We start from the raw sequence: 25,312 nt of genomic DNA, 5'->3' as shown, positions 1-25,312 counted from the left end.
TCAAAACTGAAATCTGACAGATACTTTAACTTAAGCTGGCTTAACAGTCTCTGTTAAGATATTCACCTATGGAGTAGAAGGAGTTGCCTATCAAAAAGCCATTCAAACTCTGCTTAATCTGTGCTTTATCTGAAACCAAGTTTTTAATGGTTGTTGGCAATTTATTGAAAATGTGTGTTCCTGAATATTGGACCCCTTTTTGGACCAAGGTAAGTTATTTTAGGTCTTTATGTAGATTGTTCTTGTTGCTGGTACTGATACTATGAATTTAGCTATTGGTTGGAAATAGAGATGTATTACTTGCAACAAATTTCATTATGGAAGAAGTATACTGAGAAGCAGTGGTTAGACCACAAGGTTCCTTGAACAGGTTTCTAGATGATGTTCTTGAATTTACACCACAAATGATTCTTATCACATGCTTTGGCACCCTAAAAACTTTTGCTTGGTTTGATGAGTTGCCCAGAATATGATCCCATATGACAATAGAATGAAAGTAAGCAAGGTATGCAATTTTTTTTATATTTATGTCTCCTACATCTGACATCATTCTCACTTTAAATAAAGACTTGTTTAGGCGGTTAAGTAATTCTGTGGTATGCCCTTCCCAACTGAATTTATTATAGAGTTGTAACCCAGAAATTTAACACTGTCAACCTCTTTGATCTGCATCTCTTCATATGTTATTCTGGAAGAAAAACTCTTACAGGTTCTGAACTGCATATCTTCTCAAAGTTTAATGACAGTGAATTAGTTTTAAACCACTTATAAATGGCAGTGAAAATTTGATTAGCAGCTATTTCTAAATCTGTAGTTGACTTGCTACTTATTGCGTTTGTATCATCTGCAAACAAAACAAACTTACCATCTAGCAATGTAAGAGATGAAAGGTCATTAGTGTGTACAAGAAAAAAACAATGGACTCAATATGGAACCTTTAGGAACACCACATGTAATTACTTCTCTGTCAGATGAAGACTGCTTACTGCACAGGTATTTCACAACGACACCCTTTGTTTCCTGTTAGATAGATAAAGCTCAAACCATATCACTGCATAATGTCTATGAGACTCATATATGCATCACAAAGACTTATATTCACATTCACATGAGAGTGATCTATCATTTTGCATTATAATGTTCAAGGCTTAGGAAACAAAATAGATGCTTTTGAATCATTTATCACATGGTTGGCTCCACATGTAGTAGTTGTTACCTCGCATCAGACAGCAGTAGGTAACATTCACTATTTCAAATCAGAAGGCTATGACCTGACAACACCTTACTGTACAGCACAAAATAAAGGTGATATTGTTGCCATTTACTTGAGAAAAAGTAAGTTTATAATCACCACAGAAAAAGCGCTGCAGATGAAAATTTGTAGTACTTCTGAAATGAATGTTGTGAAGTGCTTCCTTCAGTTTAGAAATTGAGTTGAACTCACGAGGGCTTAAGTCAGGGGAGTGCAGTAGGTGGTATAGCACTTAGCAGCTCCATCAGTCAAAAAAATCAGTAACATCATGCACTGTACATGCTTGAACACTGTCCTGCAAAATGATGGTCATGTCCTGCAGAAAGTGACATCACTTCTGTCTCTATGCTGTTCATTTTTGGATCACAACCTACGACCAGCTTAGAGACAGAAGTGATGACACTTTCTGCAAGACCTGACCATCATTTTGCAGAACAATGCTCAAGCATGTACAGTGCAAGCTGTTACTGATTTGTTTAACTGATGGGGCTGCCCAGCCCTATACCATCTACTGCACTCCTCTGACTTAAGCTCTTGTGACTTCAACTCGATTTCTAAACTGAGGGAAATGCTTCACAGCATTCGCTTCATAACTGCTACAAATTCGTCGGGCAACAGACCACATCGGTCGAACTGTCAACACAACTGGCACCGCTAAGAGTATCCTACGACTTCCACATCGCTGGCAGTGGGTTATACACAATCTGGTGACTACTTTGAAGGTCAGTAAAACTTTGAAACACGTATCTATTTTGTATGAGATGTAAATAAATAGTTGCCACAATTAAAGTTCCATCCTTCATATATATTGAGTAAGCTAGAAAAATACAGTAGTGGAACTTTTAGCACAGGGCAGGAGCATGTAGAGGAACTATTATTATACACAAAAATCAAAATTTCAACAATGTACAATAAGGTAATTGTTAGTATTTTTAATTTCTTGAACAATGGGTGCCATGGCACATTTTTGTGGGCAGCACACATTTCTAAAGATTTTCTTCTGAAGAATTAGTAGACTTGTACTGCTTCTAGAGTTTCCCCAGAAAATTATGTCATACCAAATAACAGATTCTAAATAACTGTGGTAGACTATCTTTCTTGTGTCCATATGAGTGGCACCAGATAAAATAAACATTGCAAAATCTAGGGAAAGTAATTTATTTGCCAGGAAGTCTATATGTGTCTTCCAGTTTGAACTTTTATGAAGGTTTAGGCCCAAGAATTTCACATGGCTCACTTCTGTCATCAGTTGATTGTTATGGGCTATTTGTACAGGACATATTGCTGGCAATTTAGAGCCAAATTGCATTATCTGCATCTTAGTGACATTGAGCTTTAGTCCATTTCTATGGAACCAGGATTCCAGTTTCTCCAGAACATTTTGTATACTATCTGGAATCTTTTCTATTGTATCATTTTCTATCAGGACTGAGGTGTCATCTGCGATAAGACTGAATGAGCATCAATACTTAATGGCAAATCATTTATATACAATAAGAACTGGTAAGGACCCAGTATTGAATCCTGTGGAACTTTTTGGGAAATTGTTTTGCATATAGAGTGGTAGTTAACTGAATTTGATATTAAAATAACTTTCTTTCCTTTCTGTCAGATAAAAGTTGAATCACTGTAATGCAATATCTTCGATCCCATAGCTCTTCAGTTTGTGAAATAATAATGAGTGGTTCACCTTAGTCAAATGCTTTTGTTAGATCTTAAAATATTCCTGAGACTTTTGTACCCTAGTCTAGTGATGCAGTAGTTTCCCATATCTTCTGGTGATCCCTTTTTAAATAATGACTTAATCTCTGCATATTTTAGGACCTCTGGGAAAGACCCATGTTCAAAGGACTGGTTTACAATAATAGTCAGTTGGTATGAAATAATATGGCATACTGCCTTGATTACCATGGTAGGTATTCCATCCTATCCAGCTTAATTTTTGTTTTTTAATTATAATGTTGTGTCTTCCATGTCTTTCTGAGTGATTTTTCTGAATTTTTTAAAACAAATGTTTTGTATGTCATCCCTATGCCTGAAAAACATATTGTCCTGATGAGCTGTCATGTCTACATCAGATTTTGCTATATTGACAAAGAAATCATTGAAGCAGTTTGAAATTTGAACATGATTTACAGTAATATCACCCTGAAACCTAATCTGAGAAATTTCTTGACTTTTAACATTGACTCCCAACTCTTGATTTCACAACAGACCAGGCTGCCTTTGTTTTATTTCTTTGTTGGTTTATGAATATACTATTTGCCAGTTTTTTTTCTGCCAGTATCACTTTTTTGAATATAGTCTTATAGCGCTTAACATAAGTTACAAAATCAGGGTTTCTATTTACTTTGAGTTCATTGTGCAGCTGTCTTTTTCTGGCACTTGAAATTTTTACGCCTGGTGTAATCCAATTTCATTTATTCGTGACTCTCTTTTCATAATATTTTTTGGGAAATGTTTCATTGAATACAACCAAAAACCAATTTAAAAATTTATCAAAATTTTTGTTGCCTGAATCACAGTGGCCTAAAGGCCAGCTTATAACACTTATCACAAAACAACTCTAAATTTTCTTAACTAAAATTCCTTCTTATGTAAGATTCAGATTTTAGTTTCGCTGTTTTGGGGAACTCTATAACCAAAGCTGAGTGATCTGATATCCCTAGATCTAGGCAAAATTTCCTTGTATCATCAAACTGATAATTTGTAATAATATTATCTATGCAGGTTGCTGAGTGGAAGTTTTCTCTAGCGCACATGGTAAAGTTTAACTTGAAACCAGATTTTTGGATTAAATCACAAAATTTTTCTATGTCACAGCTTTCAATTCCTGTATTTAAGTTGAAGTCTCCTGCAATCACAATCTTTTTCTTGCTTTCTTTTTAAGTTTATCAAAGAGATACTGAATTTTTTCTAAGAACAATTTAGTAGTAGAACTTCCAGGAATTCTGTAAATTGATATAATCACAGTATTTAAATCACACAGCTCTACATAAAAGCTTTCAAAAATACATTTTTCATTTAGATAACTAAAATCTTCCTTCATTTTAAAGTTTCAGGAGGCATGCAGTAAGATACAGGGGCCACCATGAGATTTGTGTTTTCTACAAATGCTGCTGACAAGTTTGAAATTACTAATTTTATTTAGAACATCTATGCATTCTTTTATGAGCCAGTGTTAAATTTAACCAGACTACCTTTATATCTGCCAGTTCAGAAAGTATAACTTGCAGTCCATCAATTTTAGAGTAACCTAGATTTGAACATTTTTCCACTAAACCATTTATATTTAGGTGCATCAAGATAGAATTTTTGAGTTTGTTTATACTTAGAAGAGCCCCACTTGTTCCATTATATTTACAGTTTCCATTTGGATCACCACTTTTGTTTTCTGACCCCTTTTGGAAGTTTTCAGTTTTCCTTGCTTTTAATGATTCTGCAGATGTATATGATCATTTTGCAGAAAGTCATTACACCTAACCTATTCAAATGCAGCCCATCCTTCCCCAGACACTTACCACTTACAAGTTTATTTGAGTCTACAAAAATTGCATCCAACTTGTCGCACTGTTCCCTGATTCCACTGTTTATCTTATTTATTGTATGTATCACTTACTGACCTTCTGTGTAAAACTGCACAAATGACAATTTTTGAATTTGCAAACACACTTTTTGCTGAGCAGATCAAGTTCTGTGTGTCACTGATTATTTTTTCCTCACTGCTGTTCCAGATGGAATTTGTTCCAACATGAATGAAAACACCTTCATATTTGTCCTTTTTTTTTCATTTCCACTTTCAGTTTCACTTCATTTCAAATTTAGAATATTTTGAAAGTGTCTGCTAACCTGATGTGATTGGATTCCAGGACGAACATCAATTTCACAGCCTGGAGCTGTAACATTTTTCAGTACGGAGTCATCAACAACAAGAAAGTACCTTTTTTCAATCGGTTTTGCTGCAGCACTTCCACATTTGTCCTTTTTGCAGGTCACTGTTTCCCATTTATATTTGTTTACAGATGGTCCGGTGGGTGGGTTTTCTACATTGTTTCTTATCACATTTCGCACACCATGTTTATTAATAGTAACCTCACACTTTTTGAAGATGATTTACTTATCTACAATGAAGTTATGTCTGAAAGAAGCTGCAAACATATCACTCATGCTACCCATTGTAGAATACTGCTCAAGAGTGTGGACCCATTCAAAATAAGACTAGGAGGGATTTTGAACATATAGAGAAGAGCTGCACAAATAGTCACAGGTTTGTCTGATCCATGGAAAAGTGTCAAAGTGATGGTGAAGAAAGTGAATTGGCAGACTCTGACAGACATAATTAATTCTGAGAATGACTACTTACCAAGTATCAAGAACAGGCTATAAATGATGACTCTAGGAATATACTACAACTCCTTCTGTATTGCTCCCACAGGGATCATGAAGACATTAGAGTATGCACAGAGGATTTATACAATTATTCTTCCCACATTCCATATGTAAATTAAATGACAAGAAACCCTAATAACTGGTGCAATTGGACATACCCCATGCCGTGCACTTCGTAGTGCTTTGCACGTATAGCTGTAGATGTAGAAGTAGTTGTAGTCAAATCCTTGCACAAAAATGAGGAAGTTAGGCATGCGCAAAACTACAGATCTATTGCCCTAACCTTAACATTTAGCAAACTGATTAAGGAAATATTGTTAAAAGGAATCTTGGAACATTACAACAATGTTGACATATTAGGTGATATCCAGGATGGTTTAAGGAAAGATCAAAGTATCATGTCAGCAGCAGTACAATTTGTCCATTATGGACTTGAAAAAAATAAATGAAAAGCTCCAAACAGTAGGAGTATTCCAGGGACTGTAAAAATAGTACATCACAATGCACTATCATCAAAAATTGTGATTTATAGAATTCTTGGTTGTCCAGCTGGGTCACGTCATAATTTCTCCGTGATATTTTGGCAGACAGATGTGCTGCCATCTTTGGGAGGTCCCTGATAAATGCTGTGCTGCTCCTCATGGCATCTTATATAAGTTTGCCAGTAGCTACTCTACCACTTCGCTTCTTTCACTGTCCATAAGGCCACTGTAGCGAACAGTGGTGATGGTGGAGGAAATGGCACCTAAGTCTGCGCATGGCCTGCAGTGTCCATGCTATTGCCTCCAGGTGCAAACGCCACCATCTGGAAACGCCTCTTTCTTTCCAGGTTTTATGCAGGGTTCTACAACTTACTGAGTTGCAGGACACTATCCTTATTAATTAGACCAATTTTCAGTCTGATTTCTATGGCCTCTTTAATTACACAATCTCAGACAGAGGAGGACAGCCCAAGTATTTTGGTAATCCATAGTGTGACCACTTCCTACACTATAGTCAGCCATGGCTGATTTGGAGGTCTGGTGTAGTTTAGTATAGCGTTTATGTTCACAGTACCTCTCTTCTACCGTGTGAATGGTTTTCCCAATGTATGTTTTGCTGCACTAACAGGGAATTTGGTAAACATCTGGTTTGCAGAGGCCTAGATCTTCCTAGCAGAGTTTTCAAAGGAGGTTGAAAAACACATTTTACACTGTGCCAATCTAGGATTCTGCTGATTTATCTGGAAGTATTTCTGGAAAACAGTATGCATGCCAGTGATTTGTATTTTGTTTTCTGCTGTTGCCTCGGGACAGTATGTTTGAATGTATCTCTTATCTGCTTGTTGCTGCACCCATTTGTTCAAATGTCATCTGGAAGTGCTTCAGCTCAGCTGGATGGCTACTTTTGTTGCAGATTGATCATACAATGATATAGCAATGTCAGTGCTTGAGAAAGGATTCTACTTCGCACTGACTCTACTACTGATTGTAGACATCATAAGCAGTGTGGAACAGGCCATCTATGCTCTATCAGCGGATTAGGCTGAAGAAATATGCTGTGAATCGTGTCATGTGCACACCAGGACTGCATCATAGAGTGGTAACCTTTCAAATGTAGAGAGAGTTGCTATCTGCAAGCTACATAACGATCCTGAGCTGATCGTCATACCTCCTGACAAAGGGAACTCTACAGTATAGCTCCTACACTCAGAATATAAACAGAAAGTGTATGAAGTTCTTGATGACATAGTGCACCGGATGACAGAAGTAGACCTGACAAGCCACCCCCAGAGAAGAACTTGTTTGAAGTACCTTACATGTGAAAACTGTCAAAAAGCTTTGACTATGTGCTGCTGCACCACCATGACTGTATGGGATGCCAAAGGCCCACAAAGAAAATATCTACCTGTGTCCAATAGAAGCAGCAACATATGGGCTAGCTAAACACCTGACAGTTCTTCTGAATCCATCTGTGGGAAAATGCAAACATCACATTCACAATTCCACTCACTTTGTAAAACAGCTGCAAGAACTTAGCCTCCATGATTTTGACCTGTTGGTGAGTTTCGATGTAGTGTCCCTCTTCACTAGGGTACCACTGAAGGACTCCATGGAATTGACAAGCAAGAAATTGCTTCGAGTTTGTACTTACTTCAATGTATTTCCTGTTCAACGGAAATTACTATGGACAGAGAGACTTCATCACCAGTTATGGTGAATTTATTCATGGAGAAGTTCGAGGAGAAGACTCTGGAACAAGTTGAATAAAACGGACTTGTTTCTATTGCTACATACATGACATGTTTGTCATTTGGCCACATGAACAGGGCAACTTAAGTGAACTTCTCCAACATCTCAACTCACTGCATCACAACATACACTTTATGATGGAGGTAGAACAGGATGGTACGCTTCCACTTCTTGACATTTCAGTGAAATAGAAACCCGATGGCAAGCTGGTACACAGTGTGTATAGGAAGTCTATACATACTAATATGTATCTGCATGCCTCCAGAAGCCATCACAACTCGCAGCATGAAAGCATTTTATGCACCCTTGTTCATAGGAGCTGAGCTGAAGCACCCCAAGACAATATTCAGAAGAAATAGGTACAGCACTAAGCAGTTAAGACATGCATGAAGACAGACTGTTGCAAGGCAACACCAGGAAAAAGAAAAAGAAGAATACAAATCACTGGCGTGCATAAGTGCATACCGTTCGTCAGAGACACTTCCATAAAAATTGGCAGGATCCTAGAGTGACACGATTTAAAATTTCTATTTCAGCCTTTATGAAAACCTTGACTCTATTAGACTCAGTAAAGAATGATCTAGGTCTCAAAATCATGTGTTTGCTAAATGTCCTGCTAGTGCAGCACACCATACATTAGTGGAACCATTTGCCCAGTAGAAGAGAGGTGTCATGAACAATGCCATACTGAACAACACCAGGCCACCAAGTCAGCTGATGTTGACCATAGTATAAAAACTGGCCATACTATGGATTACAAAAACACCAAAATACTTAGGCAATCCTCCTCCTTCTGAGACTGAATAATTAAAGGGGCCATCAAAATCAGACTGTAAGATGGTCTAATTAATAAATATAGTGACTTACAACTCAGTCAGGTGTAGAACCCATCACTGAACCTGGAAAGAAAGAGGTGTTCCCATATGGTGGCCTCCTTGCCTGATGGTGGTAGTGCAGATACTGCAGACCAGAGCACGGGCCAAGCTTCCCCGACCACCACCACCACCACCATCTGCCACGTCGAGCACATGGACAGTTAGGTGGTGGAGGGGGTAATGACCAAAAGATATAGGATGCCAATAGGAGCAGCACAGTATTCAGGAAGGACCACCTGAACATGGCAACATGTCTGTTTGCTGAAATATTGTGGAGGAATTATGACGTGACCCAGCAGCACATTTCTATAAGTAAGCAATATGCTGAGGAAACATCAAGTCACAAAAATTGTGATGACTGGTGTCGCTGGAAAACTCATGCAATTGTTAGAAACAGATTTAAAAATTATATAACAGTTTAAAGAAAGTAAGTATCATAATGGAAAAGTACTGAAGAGGAGACTGTCAGGAATAAGAAGTATACATTTTGGTGTCCTCTGGGCTCCATTTTATCGCTACCATTCATGTGTTGTGTAAATGATTTCCCAAGTCCTCTAGATAATAAGTATTTTAACATTATGCATGCCGATGACATGTCTAGTGTCTGTTGTATGGACACTAAGCCCTGCCTTAGTAAGAAGACTCAAGACTTTATTGAAAAACCAAGAGCTCAGTTTGAAAGAGACAACTTAAAATGTTAGCACATGCACTTCAAACTGAGTGGTACAAATAGGAAAAATATTGTGAATAATGAGATTCTGTCAAAAATCTATTCAGAATGCAAAATTTTGGGTTTATATATAGATGATAGATATCATACACATTTTGCTTTATTTTCAAGCATCTTCAGTGGCTAATGTAACAATATGGTTTCTCTTAGAATTCTGTTTGCTAGGACCATGAATAGTTCTCATGCTTTAACTTGCTGCTATTAAACAGTTTTTACTTATTATTATTTCTCGTGTCTTTTTCTTTTATTTGTTTCCTACTTAATTCTTTATGTCCTTTTACACTCATGTACTAAATTGTTTGCATAGCACTTCACTGATATGAAATATATTTATGTTTTCATGTTGTGTAGGTACACTGCCATCCCATAACCTCATGTACTATGTTTTGATACTGCAGGACACAGTCATCTTTTGTTTTGTTTTGGTAATTTTGAGAGCATCTCTCTATTGCTTTTGTATGACAGCAATGTTTATATTTTCCAACTGGTGCATGTGTTTGAGGCTCAATCTGTCTATTTTCATGTCTGTATCTATTGCGGTAGGGTTGTGGTTTTCTTGCAGGAGGTGTTCTGCAAATGTTGAATGGTTGGTGCCATATTTCCATACTCTTTTATATTTTTTATAACTTATACGAAACGTTCTGCTGGTCTGTCCTAAGTAAAGAACATGACAACTGTTACACTAAGGGGTAAATACCAGATTTTTTACCTATGTCAATGTATCCTCCTTCTTTACACATTTCTGAGTGATTGCTTTGGTAAGATAATTTTATTCCTTGTTTCTTAAGGATTTTACCAACTCTGTGTATCACTTGGTTCCTGTATGTAAGTGTGTACCAGATCGTGTGCTGAGTATCAGTGCAGTATGTTGTTGCATAGTAATGGTATTGTTGATGGGTTGCAAAGAGAATATTAACCTACACAACTTGGAAAAAATTATCACTGTACCATAATTTGGATTAGCCAATCCTTTATTGTCTCATGGACTACTACTAATATAGCACTTACATAAAAAGCGTTTTCATACTGAGAGCCTTGAGGATCATAGTTAAAATGAGATCGATCTGGTAAAGGTGTACTTGCTAGTTTCAACTGTGGGCAGTTTATGCCATGTATATGGTAGAAACCATTTTGCTATTGACGATTACAAATAGGAACATGGAAATTCACACATACGATACAATGCAAAAAAATAATCTTAACAGTTTAACAGCAAAAAGAGCATACATCACAATAGCTGCTTTTTATAAGTTGTCACCAAAAGATCTTAAGATACTGACAAGAGAGGCCTTTAAAAAGTGACTTACGCAGTGGCTTTCCCATAAATGTCCATATAACTTCGATTAATATGAATAATAAGGTAAGCAACAATCCTAGAAATATATATGGTAGTAATGTGCATATAAAACTAACTGCTCACTATGGAATGAATTAATGTCCTACTGTCTGAATTATTTAACTGTGTAATTGTAGTATATTATAAAAATTACTGTAGCTTCATATATGTGTGTCTGAATGTTTTATAGCTCTACTACTCATAAACACACACACAATATAAGAGAAAGAAACATTCCACATGGGAAAAATATATTAAATAATGCTGTGACTTGCCAAACAGGAAAGCACTGGTAGATAGACACAACAAAAAGTACACAAACACACGCACAAATATCAAGCTTTCGCAACCCATGGTTGCTTCATCAGGAAACGGGAGGAGAGGGAAAAATGAAAGGATGTGGGTTTTAAGGGAGAGGGTAAGGAGTCATTCCAATCCCGGGAGAGGAAAGACTTACCTTAGGGGGAAAAAGGGATAGGTACACACACACACACACACACACACACACACACACACACACACACACACACACACATCCGCACATATACAGACACAAGCAGACATACATTGCTTTAAAGTGAAAATAAAAGTAGAAAGCAACTGGAGTTCTGGTGTGAAAAAAGTCGAAAACGTGTTGGTTTAAGCTGAGCTATGTTGATCCTGTGGTGAACTTACGTTGGTAAACAACAATGTGTACAAAGGTTAGGTAGTTGTGTTGCTTCCAAAACACATTAAAGGGTGGAGAAATACGGGAAAATTTCGAAAAAAGTGTGTGTAAATGTATTAAAAGGACTGGTTATGTGGAGGCAGATTATGAAAATGAGGCTAATAATTGTCTGACGAAGAAATAAAACGTTAAAACCTGTGGGAAGCTGCGAAAAAATGATCAGTTATGTGGGAAAAACAGGAATGGAAATAAAACAAAAGTTGTTAGAACTAGCTGAAATGATTGTTTAATAGGTGAAAGGAACTGAAGCTGTGAAATAATATTCACGAGGTTACACAAGAAACGTTTGTAAACTGGGAATGGTGGATTTTATAGCAGCGGTAGTGTTGAAATCGTTAAAAATTTTTTGGTTATGGTTTGGAATTAAATTACATATTACTGAGTATATATAGGCAGGAATAATTGTATGGTAGACTACAGAAAAAAGGGAAGGTGAATACAAAGTGAAACTACTTGCACAAACAAAAAGAGAACGTAAGATGACAGAAAAGATTTCGAAATGCAACAGTGACAATAACAAACGTAATTGTTGGGTTCAAATTAATTACGTGAATATAATAGAAAGAAACATTCCACATGGGAAAAATATATTAAAAAATGCTGTAACTTACCAAACGGGAAAGCGCTGGTAGATAGACACAATAAAAAATACACAAACACACACACAAATACCAAGCTTTCACAACCCACAGTTGCCTCATCAGGAAAGACGGAAGGAGAGGGAAAGGCGAAAGGATGTGGGTTTTAAGGGAGAGGGTAAGGAGTCATTCCAATCCCGGGAGCGGAAAGACTTACCTTAGGGGGAGAAAGGGACAGGTCTACACTCGCGCGCGCGCGCACACACACACACACACACACACACACACACACACACACACACACACACACACATATCCATTCGCACATACACTGACACAAGCAGACATCTGTCTCATGTAACACGTCAGAAACCACAAGCAAAATCCTAGCCTGTGTTCATAGTCAGCCACAGGATTTAGGTCTTGAACAGGGTGGAAACTAAATGGATGCCGGCAGACATCCCTCAAAATCTCCCAGACTAACTGATGAGTGACGCCCATGTCGTGTCCAACTGCTTGAATACTTGTTGTAGGTGCTTCCTCAAAGCGCTCCAAGAAAATTCTCTTCAAATGCAGCATCCCACCATGCTCGAGGTCTTCCAGCATAAACATGATATCCTGCTAATGAGCCTGTTTCACCAAATTGCTGGTGAATTGCTGTAAACGTTTGCAGGTGTGGGTGGCATTTTGCTGGGTACCATTCCTCATACAACCAGTGAGCTTCATGCGCATTACCATTGGCTAGTCCATAAACAAAACCCATATCTTGTTGTTCTTCAAACGAATACTGTACTACCATGCCTACAGTATGACTAAATCACAGGTGAAGTGTGTGTGTGTTCTGAAGCGAAGCTTTCATGTGAATGCCTCTGACATGAGTGGAGACAAACATCAAAATGTATTCGACATGTGTGCATATCACATTCGGGCAGTGACGGGGCAAGGAACGTTTGCATGTGTGAAACGACAACCATAGTAATACAGGGCAATCCCATGACCAATCGGAGTGTGTGGCACCAAGTTTCTGTAGTCTAAAAATTATGCAATGTCGACCTACACAGCATTAGTAATTTTGGTAAAACAACTTACCAAACGAGAAAGCGATGGTATGTTGATAGATGAAGCAACCTTGTGTTGCGAAAGCTTGAAATTTGTGTGCGTGTTTGTGTGTTTTTTATCGTGTCTATCAACATACCATCGCTTTCTTGCTTCATCTGATGAAACAACCTTGGGTTGGGAAAGCTTGAAATTTGTGTGTGTGTTTGTGTGTTTTTTATCGTGTCTATCAACATACCATCGCTTTCCCGTTTGGTAAGTTACAGTATATTTATTTTTAATATATATTTTTCCCATGTGGAATGTTTCCCTCTATTTTATGTGTGTGTGTGTGGGGGGGGGGGGGGAGAGGGGGGGAGGGGCGAGGGGGGAGGTGTGTGTGTGTGTGTGTGTGTGTGTGTGTGTGTTTGAGTGTGGGTGCGAATGTTTTACAAATCTACCACTTGTAAAAAATTTTAACTAATCATTCAGTATTCTCAATTACGTGTACATTCAAAACAATGATAAGATTTCAATTTCTACAAAGCATAAAATCAAATTATGACACTGTTTCTGCATAATTACACCAGTAATTTGGAATTAATAGAAGAACACCAAATCCACTTTTAAGTGGAGATATCCTGTAGTCAAGGACCAGCTGAAAACTTAGAAGACTGGATTTAAAAACAGCTCTCTGAAAGTATGGCAAATACACAATTATTCAAAACTGTTGTTGAAAACACATATCTGACAACAAGCAAAGAATTAAATATAACAGCAAGTAATTACACATATTTGCAAAGCTCACTTACCAATACATGAATGTCCAGAAGGTGACAAGACATACCCCGGATAGCAGTCACATCGAAAGGAACCATCCATATTTGTGCACTTCCCATGTGCACACATACCTGTTTCTTCACATTCATTGTGATCTGAAATGAATAAACAAAAGCCACTAAATACCAGACAATGATAGAAAAAATGCAGTAAATCTTGAGAATATGAATAAAGATAACACATGATGTCATCATTTAAAAATATTTTTATTTCACTTCCCATTCCAATAGCAAAGTTAGAAAGTTATTATTGTTTTTATTTCAACACAGTAGCCATATTATTCAGACTACCACAGTAAGAGAGGGGCAGTGATAGAAATATAAGCAGAATCAGACTACCACAGTAAGAGAGGGGCAGTGATGAAATATAAGCAGAATCACATCGAGACAAATTGATCTAATGCACTGGACACAATTTTCAAGCGGTGAATGAGAAACAACTACAACAGCGGCTGATAACCTGTCTCCCTCATTCCCAAAAGAAAAACGCATGGGCTAGCACATTTGCATCCCCGCAGAGCATTATCACAAGAATAACTTTTGATTCCTGTATCATATCCTCGCACACCCCTAAAAAGCTTCGATCATGCCCAGGAACCAGATGGAAAGGAGCATCCCCCTCATCACCCAATATCCTCCTGTGCTGGAACAACAGAACCATATCCTTTGGTAGAGCTTCATTTACTTATCATCACTCCTGGAAATGAGGAAAATCCTACTCACATTCCTTTTCAAAACTGTATTCTGCAGTCCATCCGATTCTAGACCATCCTTAATACACCTATTCTTAACCCCTTGTCACATTGTCAATACCTTGTCCAATACACATACCTGGCACATCCTACTCAGTCCTATCATAGGCCTTGCTTATCCTATCAGAGGCAGGGCAACTTGTGAAAGCAGTTATGCCATATACAAGATCTGCTGTAATTTATTTTATGTGAGCATGACCACCAACCATTGTCTATCCAAATAAATGAGCACCACAAAACCATGGCTGAGAGCACATAAAACACCCATTGAAAAACACAATGCTGAGCACAACATGCAGGATTTCATTAGCTACTTTGCAACTCGTGTCATGTAGATCCTTCTCCTCAATACCAGCTTTTTTGTACATGTAGAAGGGAGTTGTTCTTGCAACACGTCCTTTTCTGCAGTAATCCCCCTGACCTGAGTCTCCAGTAAACCTCTGCCCTACATCCACCTCCATCCTACCCCACAACCCTGACTTGGTCATCCTCCACCCATGTCATCTTTTCCACAGTCTCCCTCTCCCTCTGTTCAATCATCCCCTCCTGATCCACTCCTCTACAGCATTCTTCAAATGTGCATGACTCCCTCTGCATGTGGGCAGAGTGAACTAACTGGTGTCACATCCCATACCATGCACCTGCTACCTCTGTCTGCCCACCTCCCATTCCACCCAATGCCACTCCTGATTGGTCGTGCCTCAGTGCTGGCGCAATCTGGTTGGCTGGGACAGTGTAGCTGTACCGGTGTGTGTGTGTGTGTGTGTGTGTGTGTGTGTGTGTGTGTGTGTGTGTGCGCGTGCGTAAGGTTTCTTCACATTTACTTTGACTTCTGGAAACTTCTCACTCACTGTGGAAATAAATTTATCTGATATTATCTGCCCTACTCATTTTAAACGTCAGCATGGTAAAAAAAGCAAATCACTGGAAAGATGTTAATCAGCACTATTTCAAAATCACAGCTTTGCCTTGACAACAAAAAGCACTTTTACTTTTACTGGTTAAGGGATTTGACTTTTTAAAATTGTATGTAAAGCTAAAGAAAAATTGTGATTTGTATTTTATTCAACCATCATGAAGCTAGTCTTGATTACAAATGAATGCTTGTAAGGTTACAAGTAATTGTAGCTCTGCACTTGTTGTAATATGTCTATGATATGTTTCCAATACCTATACAGAATTTTCCATCTGATGACACATCAAATCCAGGAAGACATTCACAAGTAAAGCTTCCAGGAGAGTTGATGCAGCGGCCTCCCTGACAGTAGCCTTCAGCGCATTCATCGATATCTGTTGAAGAAAAGATGAAGAAAATTACACTTTTCTTAATCACTGTTATTTTACACAGCTGTAACTTATATTTATTGTGACTGAAAACAAAGTATGTCTAGCCTGGTAACATAAAAGTAAGTTCCTCTGACTAACAAGGAATGAAAGCTACAAATTTAATGATTCACGAAAATACGAGGCCAACATTCCTCACTTGCGAAGAGTGGAACAAAATCAATATTGTGACTCATGAACTATTACAATCAAAGGCTCCTTCTCATATTAAGAAGAAAAAGAAAATAGTATGTGGCACACATTCACATCTGTACACCTGAGACCACATTACAATGTGCACAGCAGGAGGAGGAGGAGGGACTTACTTCACATGCTACTCTCATTTCCTCCCCTTTGTTCCATTTGAAAATGGTGTGCAGGAATAATGAGTGCTAATAAGTCTTTCTATGAACTCATATTTATCTCATTCTACAGTCATAGTCATTTGTTGATGTATACGGGATGAAGTAATGTGTTACTTATCCCTGCGAGGCGCAATGTTTCTCTCAAAGGGCTGGCCACCAGAGTTTAATAATATGTCCTTGATGCTTTCATGCATGGTAATAAAATTTTTGATGAAAAAGGCTACTGTTCTCCAAATCTCTGCTACCTCCTCTATTAATCTCACCTGCTGAGAATACCAGATTGATGAACAGTACTCAAAAGTCATATGAAGGAGAGTTTTCTCAGTTACCTACTTTGTGAATGAATTATAGTTTTTTAAACAATGGAAAATCTGGGGTGGAATGTAACAATATAACTAAAAGGATAGTTGCTACTCACCATATAGCAAAGATGGTGAGTTGCACAAAGGCGCAACAAAAAGACTGTCAAAAAGTTAGCTTTTGACCAATAAGGCCTTTGTCATAAGAACATACACACATGTACACACTCACGCAAATGCAACTCACACGCAAATGACAACAGTTTCTGGCAGCTAGAAGCAGACTGTGAGCAGCAGGGCATTATGAGAGGGGTAACTGGGTGGCGGTAAGGAGAAGGCTCGGGTGGGAGGGGGAGAGTGGGATAGGGATGGGGGACAGAAAAGTGCTGCTGGGAGCGTACAGGGATGAGATAGAGTGTGGAGCAGATAGGTGCAGTTGGGATGTTAGACGGAGAGTGAGGGAGGGGGAGGGGGAGGGGGGAGGGTTAGGTTAGTGGAAAAGGAGAGAAGTAAAAAGACTCAGTGCATTGGTGAAATAGATGGCTGTGTAGTGCTGGAATGGCAACAGGGAAGTGGCTGATGGGTAAGGACACTGACTAATGAAGGTTTAAACCAGGAGGGTTACGGGAACATAGGATATATTGCAAGGAGAGTTTCCACGTGCACAATTCAGAAAATCTGGTGTTGGTAACATTCAGATGGCACAGGCTGTAAAGCAGTCATTGAAATGAAGGACATCATGTTGAGTGACATGTTCAGCAACAGAGTGGCCCAGTTATTTCTTGGCCACAGTTTGTCGGTGGCCATTCATGATGACGGAGGACAGACAGCTTGTTGGTTGTCATGCCCACGTAGAATGGAGCACAGCGGCAGCAGCTTAGCTTGTAAATCACATGATTGGTTTCACAGATAGCCTTGCCTTTGACGGATAGGTGATGTATGAGAAAGGGATGGTGGTGGGAGGATGTGTGGGACAGGTCTTGCATCTAAGTCTATTATAGGGCTATGGGTCATGATGCATGGGGTTGGGTGCAGGAGTGTGTAGGGTTGGATGAGGATATTGTGTAGGTTCAGTGGGTGGCAGAATACCACTGTGGGAGGAGTGTGGAAGATAGTGGATAGGACATTTCTCATTCCAGGGCATGACGAGAAGTAGTCGAAATTCTGATGGAAAATTAACTCAGTTGCAACGAGGTACTGAATCACAAGGGGAATACTCCTCTGTGGCCAGATGGTGGGGCTTCGGGAGGTGTTGGGCGACTGGAAGGATAAGGCATCGGAGACCTGTTTTGTAGAAGTTGGGAGGATTATTACGATCTGTGAAGGCCTCAGTGAGACCAACAGCATATTTCAAGAGGGACTGTTCGTCACTACAGATGCGACAGCGATGGGTGGCTAGGCTGTATGCAAGAGACTTCTAGGTATGGAACGGGTGCCAGCTGTCAAAGGGCAGATATTGCTGGTGGTATGTTTGATATGGACAGAGGTACTGATATAGCCATCTTTGGGGTGGAGGTCAACATCGAGGATAGCAGCTTAATGGGTTGAGAAGACCAGCTGAAGTGAATGGAGGAGAAGGTGTTCAGGTTCTGGAGGATTGTGAACAAGGTGCCCTCACCCTCACTCCAGGACACAATGAAGTCATTAATGAATCTGAACCAGGTGAGGGGTTTGGGATTTTGGGTGTTTAGGAAGGATTCCTCTAGATGGCACATGGATAGGTTGGCGTAGGATGGTGCTATGTCAGTGCCCATAGCTGTACTCCAGATTTGTTCATAGGTAATGCCTTCAAAGGAGTCGTAATTGTGGGTGAGGATATAATTGGTCATAAAGAGTAAGAAGGAGATGGATGGTTTGGAATCAATTGAGTAGGATGGTAGTGTTCAATAGTGGTAAGACTGTGGGCATAAAGATGTTAGTGTGAAGGGAGATGGTATCAATAGTGATGAGCAGGCCACCGTGTGGTGAAGGAACTACAACTGCGGAGAGGTGCTAGCGTATGATAGCAGAGATTCTTTCAGAGGGGGGAAAATAGTCGGCCACAATAGGGCGTCATAGGTGGTTGGGTTTATAGACTTCAAAAAGCATTTAGAAGGATGGAATCTGGGGAGAGGTTCTGTGATGGGCATAAGGATTTGACGAGAGACTGGAGATTCTGCTGAACTTCTGGAATGGGTGTGGCAGGGGTTTAGGTGGATGAACCTGACAGCTGGCAGAGTCCTTCTGCCAGGTAATCCTTGCAGTTCAAAACTACAGTGCTGGAGCCTTTGTCAGCAGGTAGGATTATAAGATCGGGATCAGTTTCTAGGTGGTGGGTTGCAGATCTTTCTGTGGATGTAAGGTTAGTTTGAATGGTGAGGGATCTGGGAATGACGGTGAGGCAAGGGTCATGTTAAGAAATTCTGGAATGGTAACGGAATGATTTGAGGGCAAAGGGGGTGGATCACGGTTGGATAGTGGAGTGAACTGAGTCAGGCATGTATCAGACTCAACCCAAGACCATTGTTGAACCCTGCCTGACTCAGTTCACTACTCCATCTGACGGTGATCAGTTGTGCAACCAGTTCTAGAATATCACTCAAGTGTGTGGGACCCATACCAAATAGGACTAACAGGGCATATTGAAGGTATACAGCATGAATTGTCACACATTTGTTTGATCCATGGCAGAGTGTCACAGAGATACTGAAGGAACTGAACTGAAAGACTCTTGAAGATAGAAGTAAACTATCCCGAGAAAATCTATTAACTAAGTTTACGAACTGATTCTAGGAATATATTACGACCCACCATGTATCACTCACATAGGATTCATGAGGATAAGATTAGAATAATTATTGCACACACACAGAGGCAGTCAAACAATCATTCTCCTTACATTCCATATGTGAATAGAACAGGAAGAAACCCTAACTAGTACAATGGGACGAACACTCTGCCATGCACCTCAAGGTGGTTTACAGAGTATAGATGTAGATGTAGGTGTAGGTATAGGTATAGAGCCATAATGAGTTGAAGCATGTTCACTGCTCAAGATATGTTAAGAAGTTTTTATGAAGTAACTGCATGAAGCTGTGTGTGTGCAATGTCATGGATTGCAAGAATTATTAGCAAGAGCTGTAGTTAACTGAAGTGGGTTCACTGCTTAGAATGTTTAGGATTGGTAGTCATTGTTGATAAAGTGTTGTTCACGAGATTATAAAGTGGTAATACCATATTTAAACAGTGTTACTTATCATTTAACGCTGTTGGAGTGTTTTGAAATATTTCATAAGTAATGTTAACAGTGCTGTGGGAGGATGTACAGAATTAAATAAATAGGCATTCCTTGAATCAAATTTAAATGTTCTTTACTGAAAAGCAGACCCTAATTATCCTATAATTACAACAGTTACTGCACCACTTCATAAATCAAATCACGGCCAATAATGATTTGCTGCAATGACAGGAACATTCAACTTTAGATGCTGCCAGCTGAGATGCAAAACCCTACAGAAATTTTTACTATGTGTCTGATACCATACACATCAAAATACAGCCCTAGCACATATTGCTAGGCTGTTACCAGCAGTCACGGGGGCAAATAGAGCTCAGTCGTAACCAGTTGGCACAGCCTGATGCAGTACACTTGGAAATGCAGCCCTCACATGTAGAGCTAGGGTGTTACCACCAACCACTGGAGCACAGCTAACAGAACTGAGATGTCGTAACACATTAGTAACAGTACACAAACCAAATTCTTAGTATTTTGAGTGCAAAGCAGCATAAATTGAAATAATCGTATAAAATATTTTAATGCAAAACTGAGCATTACCCACTACTGTGTTTGTTCACTAACATTCTACTGCAGTGAGGAAACAGTGACAAATCTACATGACCCTTTGACAATATGGTACTTTCCACATGCGAGTTAAACTTAATATCAGACTTCCCAAAAACAAAAACAAATATCAGATCAAAACCTTTCGAAAATTCTAAAAGTGATATTTACAGCAATGCTGCTTATAAAATTTCAGAGCCACTGACTCCTCCTCCTGACAGAAGAGTTAAAGGGGAAGGAAGAGGGGTGAAGAAAAAGGACTGCAGAGGTTTAGGAAAAGGGGTACATTTCAGAAAAGTTACAAAGAACCCAAGGTCAGGGGAGACATACCAGATGGTATAAGCAGGAAAGACTGATTGTTGGGGGCTGCACCAAACAAGATTTGAAAACATGAGTGCTTAACGGTGGAAGACAGGGTAGTGTGTAAGACAGAGATTACTACTAAAACATCATGCATGAGTTAATAATAGTGAAAAGCTAAATGCATTGTATGTAATAGAGGAGGGAGGGAGGATGATGAAAGACAGATCAGGAAATGACAGTCGTAGAAAACTACAATGGAATGAAGAAAGGAGTAGGTACTGTGAATAAATGCTGAGATGGAAGGAATTAACGTAAATTAAGGCAAGGTGGGTGGCAAAAACCATTGAAATATTGCAGTGCTAGCTCCCACCTGTGGAGTTCAAAAAATGGTTCAAATGGCTCTGAGCAATATGGGACTTAACATCTCAGGTCATCAGTCCCCTAGAACTTAGAACTACTTAAACCTAACTAACCTAAGGACACTACACACATCCATGCCCAAGGCAGGATTCGAACCTGCGATCGTAGCAGTCCCGCGGTTCCGGACTGCAGCGCCAGAACCACATGGCCACCGCGGCTGGCCCTGTGGAGTCATGAGAAACTGGTGTCTGGGGGAAGAATCCAGATGGTGTATTTGTTCGGATGCAGACTCTCTACAGAAATACACCACCATTATCACCTCAGCCTTAACTGGATGTAATTACCCCAACAGCCTAGTTCAAAAGCTCATTTGCAGGGTCATCACACCCAATTTTGGTTCTGTTGATCCTTCCAAAAAACACCTCTCTACAAACATACTCTCTACAGCAATACACCACCAGTCCCACTTCAGCCTTCACTGGACATATTTACCCCAACAGCCAAGTTCAAAAGCTCATTTCCAGGGCCATCACATTCAATCCTGGTACTGCCGATCCTTCCAAAACACAGCCTCGGAGAACACCACTTGTCACTCAGTGTTACCCTGGTCTTGAATGCACTTATTAACTATTGTGAAAAGGCCACGAGATCCTAAAATGAGTCTGTCTGAGATTTCGACCACCACACCAAGTACAGTTTTGCGTCGCCCTCCTAATCTCCGCAATGTCCTTGTCAGACACTATGCTCCCTCTGCACCCATCTCCCTTCCCTATGGCTTGTACCCTTCTGATCGCTACCACTGAAAGATTTGTCCTATGCACCCTCCTATTACCACCAGCTGTTACAGCCCTGTAACTGGAAAACATACTATCAAAGGAGAGCTATCCGTGAAACGACACGTCATATACCAGCTGCTACATAAACACCGTTTGGCCTTTTACATCCAGATGACTACCACCCACATATCAGTCGGGATGATTGGGCACAGGCAGAGGGTATATACCAGCAACACACAATATCCTGCTGCAGAGCATGCTCTACAACATGACAGTCACGACCTCGGTGTCTATTTCGCCATACACACCTCTCCCAGAAACTACTTTCTGAGAACTCCAAAGGTGGGAACTAGCACTGCAACCTGTCCTCCATTCTAACCACCCACCTGTCCATAATTTACATTAATTGCTTCTGTCTCAGTATTTCTTCAAAGTAACTACTCCTTTCTTCACTCCCTTTTATTTTTCTATCGCTGTCATTTCCTGACCTGTCTATTTTTTGCCGTTCCCCTTGCCACCTCTATTACATACAATGCACTTAGCTTTTCACTCTCATCAACTCATGTACAATGTTCTAGCAGTAATCTCTGTCTTGCACACTACCCTATCTTCTACCGTTAAGCTCTCAGGTTTGCAAATCTCGCCCGGTGCAGTCCCCAACAATCAGTCTTTCGTCTTCATCCCGACCCGTAAGTCTTCCCTGACCTGGCGTTCTGGGTGACTTTTCTGGACTGTACTCTTTTTCCAAAATCCTTTCCCTTCACCACTCTTCCTTCCCCTTCAACTCTTTTGCCAGAAGAAGGGGCCACTAGCTCCGAAAGCATGTAAAAGTTAAACCTTTTTGTATGTGTGTTCTACTGTCACTGTTTGGTGAGTAGATTTTTTAAATCTATCTATTTATATTACATTGTCAATAATTTATTATTTTCGTTTATATACACACATCAAAAAAAGTTTTGCATCACCTCAGTTCCGAGAGTTCTGGAACCAGTACAGAAAATTGGATTAGAGATCAATATAAACATCATTTCTGCCCTTTTTATTGTTCATGAAAACCACACATTGCATGTTGTACCACAATACAGTGAGACCTTCAGAGGTGGTGGTCCAGATTGCTGCACACACCGGTACCTCTAATACCCAGTATTGCATTGTTGCAAACCTGTATTTGTTATGGCATACTATCCATAAGATCATCAAGGCACAATGGGTCCAGATTGTCCCACTCCTTAAAGGCAATTTGGTGTAGATCCCTCAGAGTGGTTGGTGGGTCACATCGGCCATGAACAATCCTTTTCAATCTATCCACGGCATGTTCGATAGGGTTGATGTAGGGAGAACATGTCGGCCACTCTAGTTGAGTGATGTCGTTACCCTGAAGGAAGGCAATCACAAGAAGTGCACAATGGGGGCACGAATTGTCGTCCATGAAGACGAATGCCTCGCCAATATGCTGCCGATACATTGCACTATCGGATGGAGGATGGCATTCACATATCGTACAGCCATTGCGGCGCCTTCCATGAACACCAGCAGCATACGTCGACCCCACATAATGCCACCCCAAAACGACAGGGTACCTCCACGTTGCTGCACTCACTAGACAGTGTGTCTAAGACATTCAGCCTGACTGGGTTGCCTCCAAACGTGTTTCCGACAATTGTCTGGTCGAAGGCATATGCGACACTCATCGGAGAAGAGAACGTGATCATGATCCTGAGCATTCCATTTGGCATGTTGTTGGACTCATCTGTACCGCGCTGCATGGTGTCGTGGTTGCAAAGATGGACCTCACCATGTACGTAGGTAGTGAAGCTGCACTTGATGCAGCCTACTGCGCACTGTTTGAGTCGAAACGCAACGTCCTATGGCTGCACGAAAAGCGTTATTCAACATGGTGCCACTGCTGTCAGAATCTGAGCCACAATCCATAGGCAGCCATCGTCCACTGCACAAGTAGCCTTTGGGCGGCCTGAGCGAGGCGTGTCATCGACAGTTCCTGTCTTTCTGTACCTCCTCCATGTCCAAACAACAGCGCTTTTGTTCATTCTGAGGCGCCTGACCATTGGTCAAATATCCACAGTCAATGTCTGTCTTCAGGAGTTCCAGGAACAGGAGTGATGCAAAACTTTTAATAAAATGACTTGCTTAATGTTTTATGCATAAGCCGCTTTTGTAGACAACAAGGACAATAAAATTACAATACAACTAGCAACATTGGTATGTTTTGGATGAAATTAGACAGACTCTAATGATGATTTATGTTTAATTATCAACACACTTCCATAGCTGTTACCCTTTCCTGTATGTCCGTTATCAGTAAAGAAAAATAACCTAAATTTCAAATGAACATCTTGTTTAAAATTGTTTTGTGTTTCTCCTGATCATACATTAGAGACTGTTGATCATTATGACCATTTTGCCTTTTAGTTAAAATTCACAGAATATATTATCTTGATTCCAATGGCCGAAGATAAATTAGGATGTATAAAAATGAGACTATTATGGACATATGAAAAATTCTTGATAAGTTTAGAAACTTTATGTCTTAGATTCAAACATCCACATTAACTATTAAGAATAGTAATGAATAGGTGAGCTCGGTGGCAAAAGTAATATTACACTGATCACCGTGTACCACCATCGTACACACAGGATACTGAAGTGTCAGGAGTAGATATTTCTTTTAAAGCTCTTATGCTCTGAATTGAAATGACAGTTTGACAGCCCAGTAAACAGTGCCCTGAGCTTTTTGTGTGCCTTTCTATCACTCAGCACTTCACTGTTAAAGTGAGTAATGAGCTGTCTTGCAATTAATGTTTAGAAAAATATTTCATTCATAGAGTCTGGAATGTGAGACAAAACAGTGATGGATAGACTTAATACATTTGCCTCCATTCTGACTTCTCACTAACGTATCTCTGTAATGCTTGTGAATAGCTTCCCAACATTTTTTTCCTTAGCAAACATGAAACTTTCAGTACACAATGTCCAGATTCAGATTCCTAGTACGAGGGTTTCTATTGGCCCTAATGCATACAGTCTCTTGTCTACCATCATTCATGTTTAAGACAAGGCCCTACTAACATAAACTGTAGATCAAGTTAGAGAAGTACAATGAAGTACTTGATAAACTGCTATCTTCTAGAATAAAAATTTACTTTCGGGAAAATTAAGAACAAAAAATGTAAAAAATAGTTAGGAAACAATATTAGTAAATAGTAGGTATAGCAAGATGAAATTCAGATTCAGAAAAAATACAGAGCTGGTGAGGAATTTGGGAAAAATGAAGTAGTAATAAAAGTTCAAATTTATAAATAAA

At 39.6% G+C, this 25,312-nt stretch overlaps 1 protein-coding gene across 1 annotated transcript in view; it reads right to left on the bottom strand.

Annotated features, from left to right (window-relative positions):
- LOC126282212 (fibrillin-2-like) overlaps positions 1–25,312 on the bottom strand; it is a 687,537-nt gene that overhangs the window by 313,513 nt on the left and 348,712 nt on the right. The window contains exons 10-11 of the mRNA XM_049981761.1: positions 15,915–16,034; positions 13,966–14,088 (exon numbers count right to left, since the gene is read on the bottom strand). Coding sequence (XP_049837718.1) covers positions 13,966–14,088; positions 15,915–16,034 — 243 coding nt within the window. The remainder of the gene's footprint in view (positions 1–13,965; positions 14,089–15,914; positions 16,035–25,312) is intronic.

Source organism: Schistocerca gregaria, chromosome 7, assembly GCF_023897955.1.
Source record: "Schistocerca gregaria isolate iqSchGreg1 chromosome 7, iqSchGreg1.2, whole genome shotgun sequence".
Lineage (NCBI taxonomy): Eukaryota > Metazoa > Arthropoda > Insecta > Orthoptera > Acrididae > Schistocerca > Schistocerca gregaria.
Note: the sequence above shows the minus strand (reverse complement) of the source record. Positions and strands in the feature narration are given on the sequence as shown.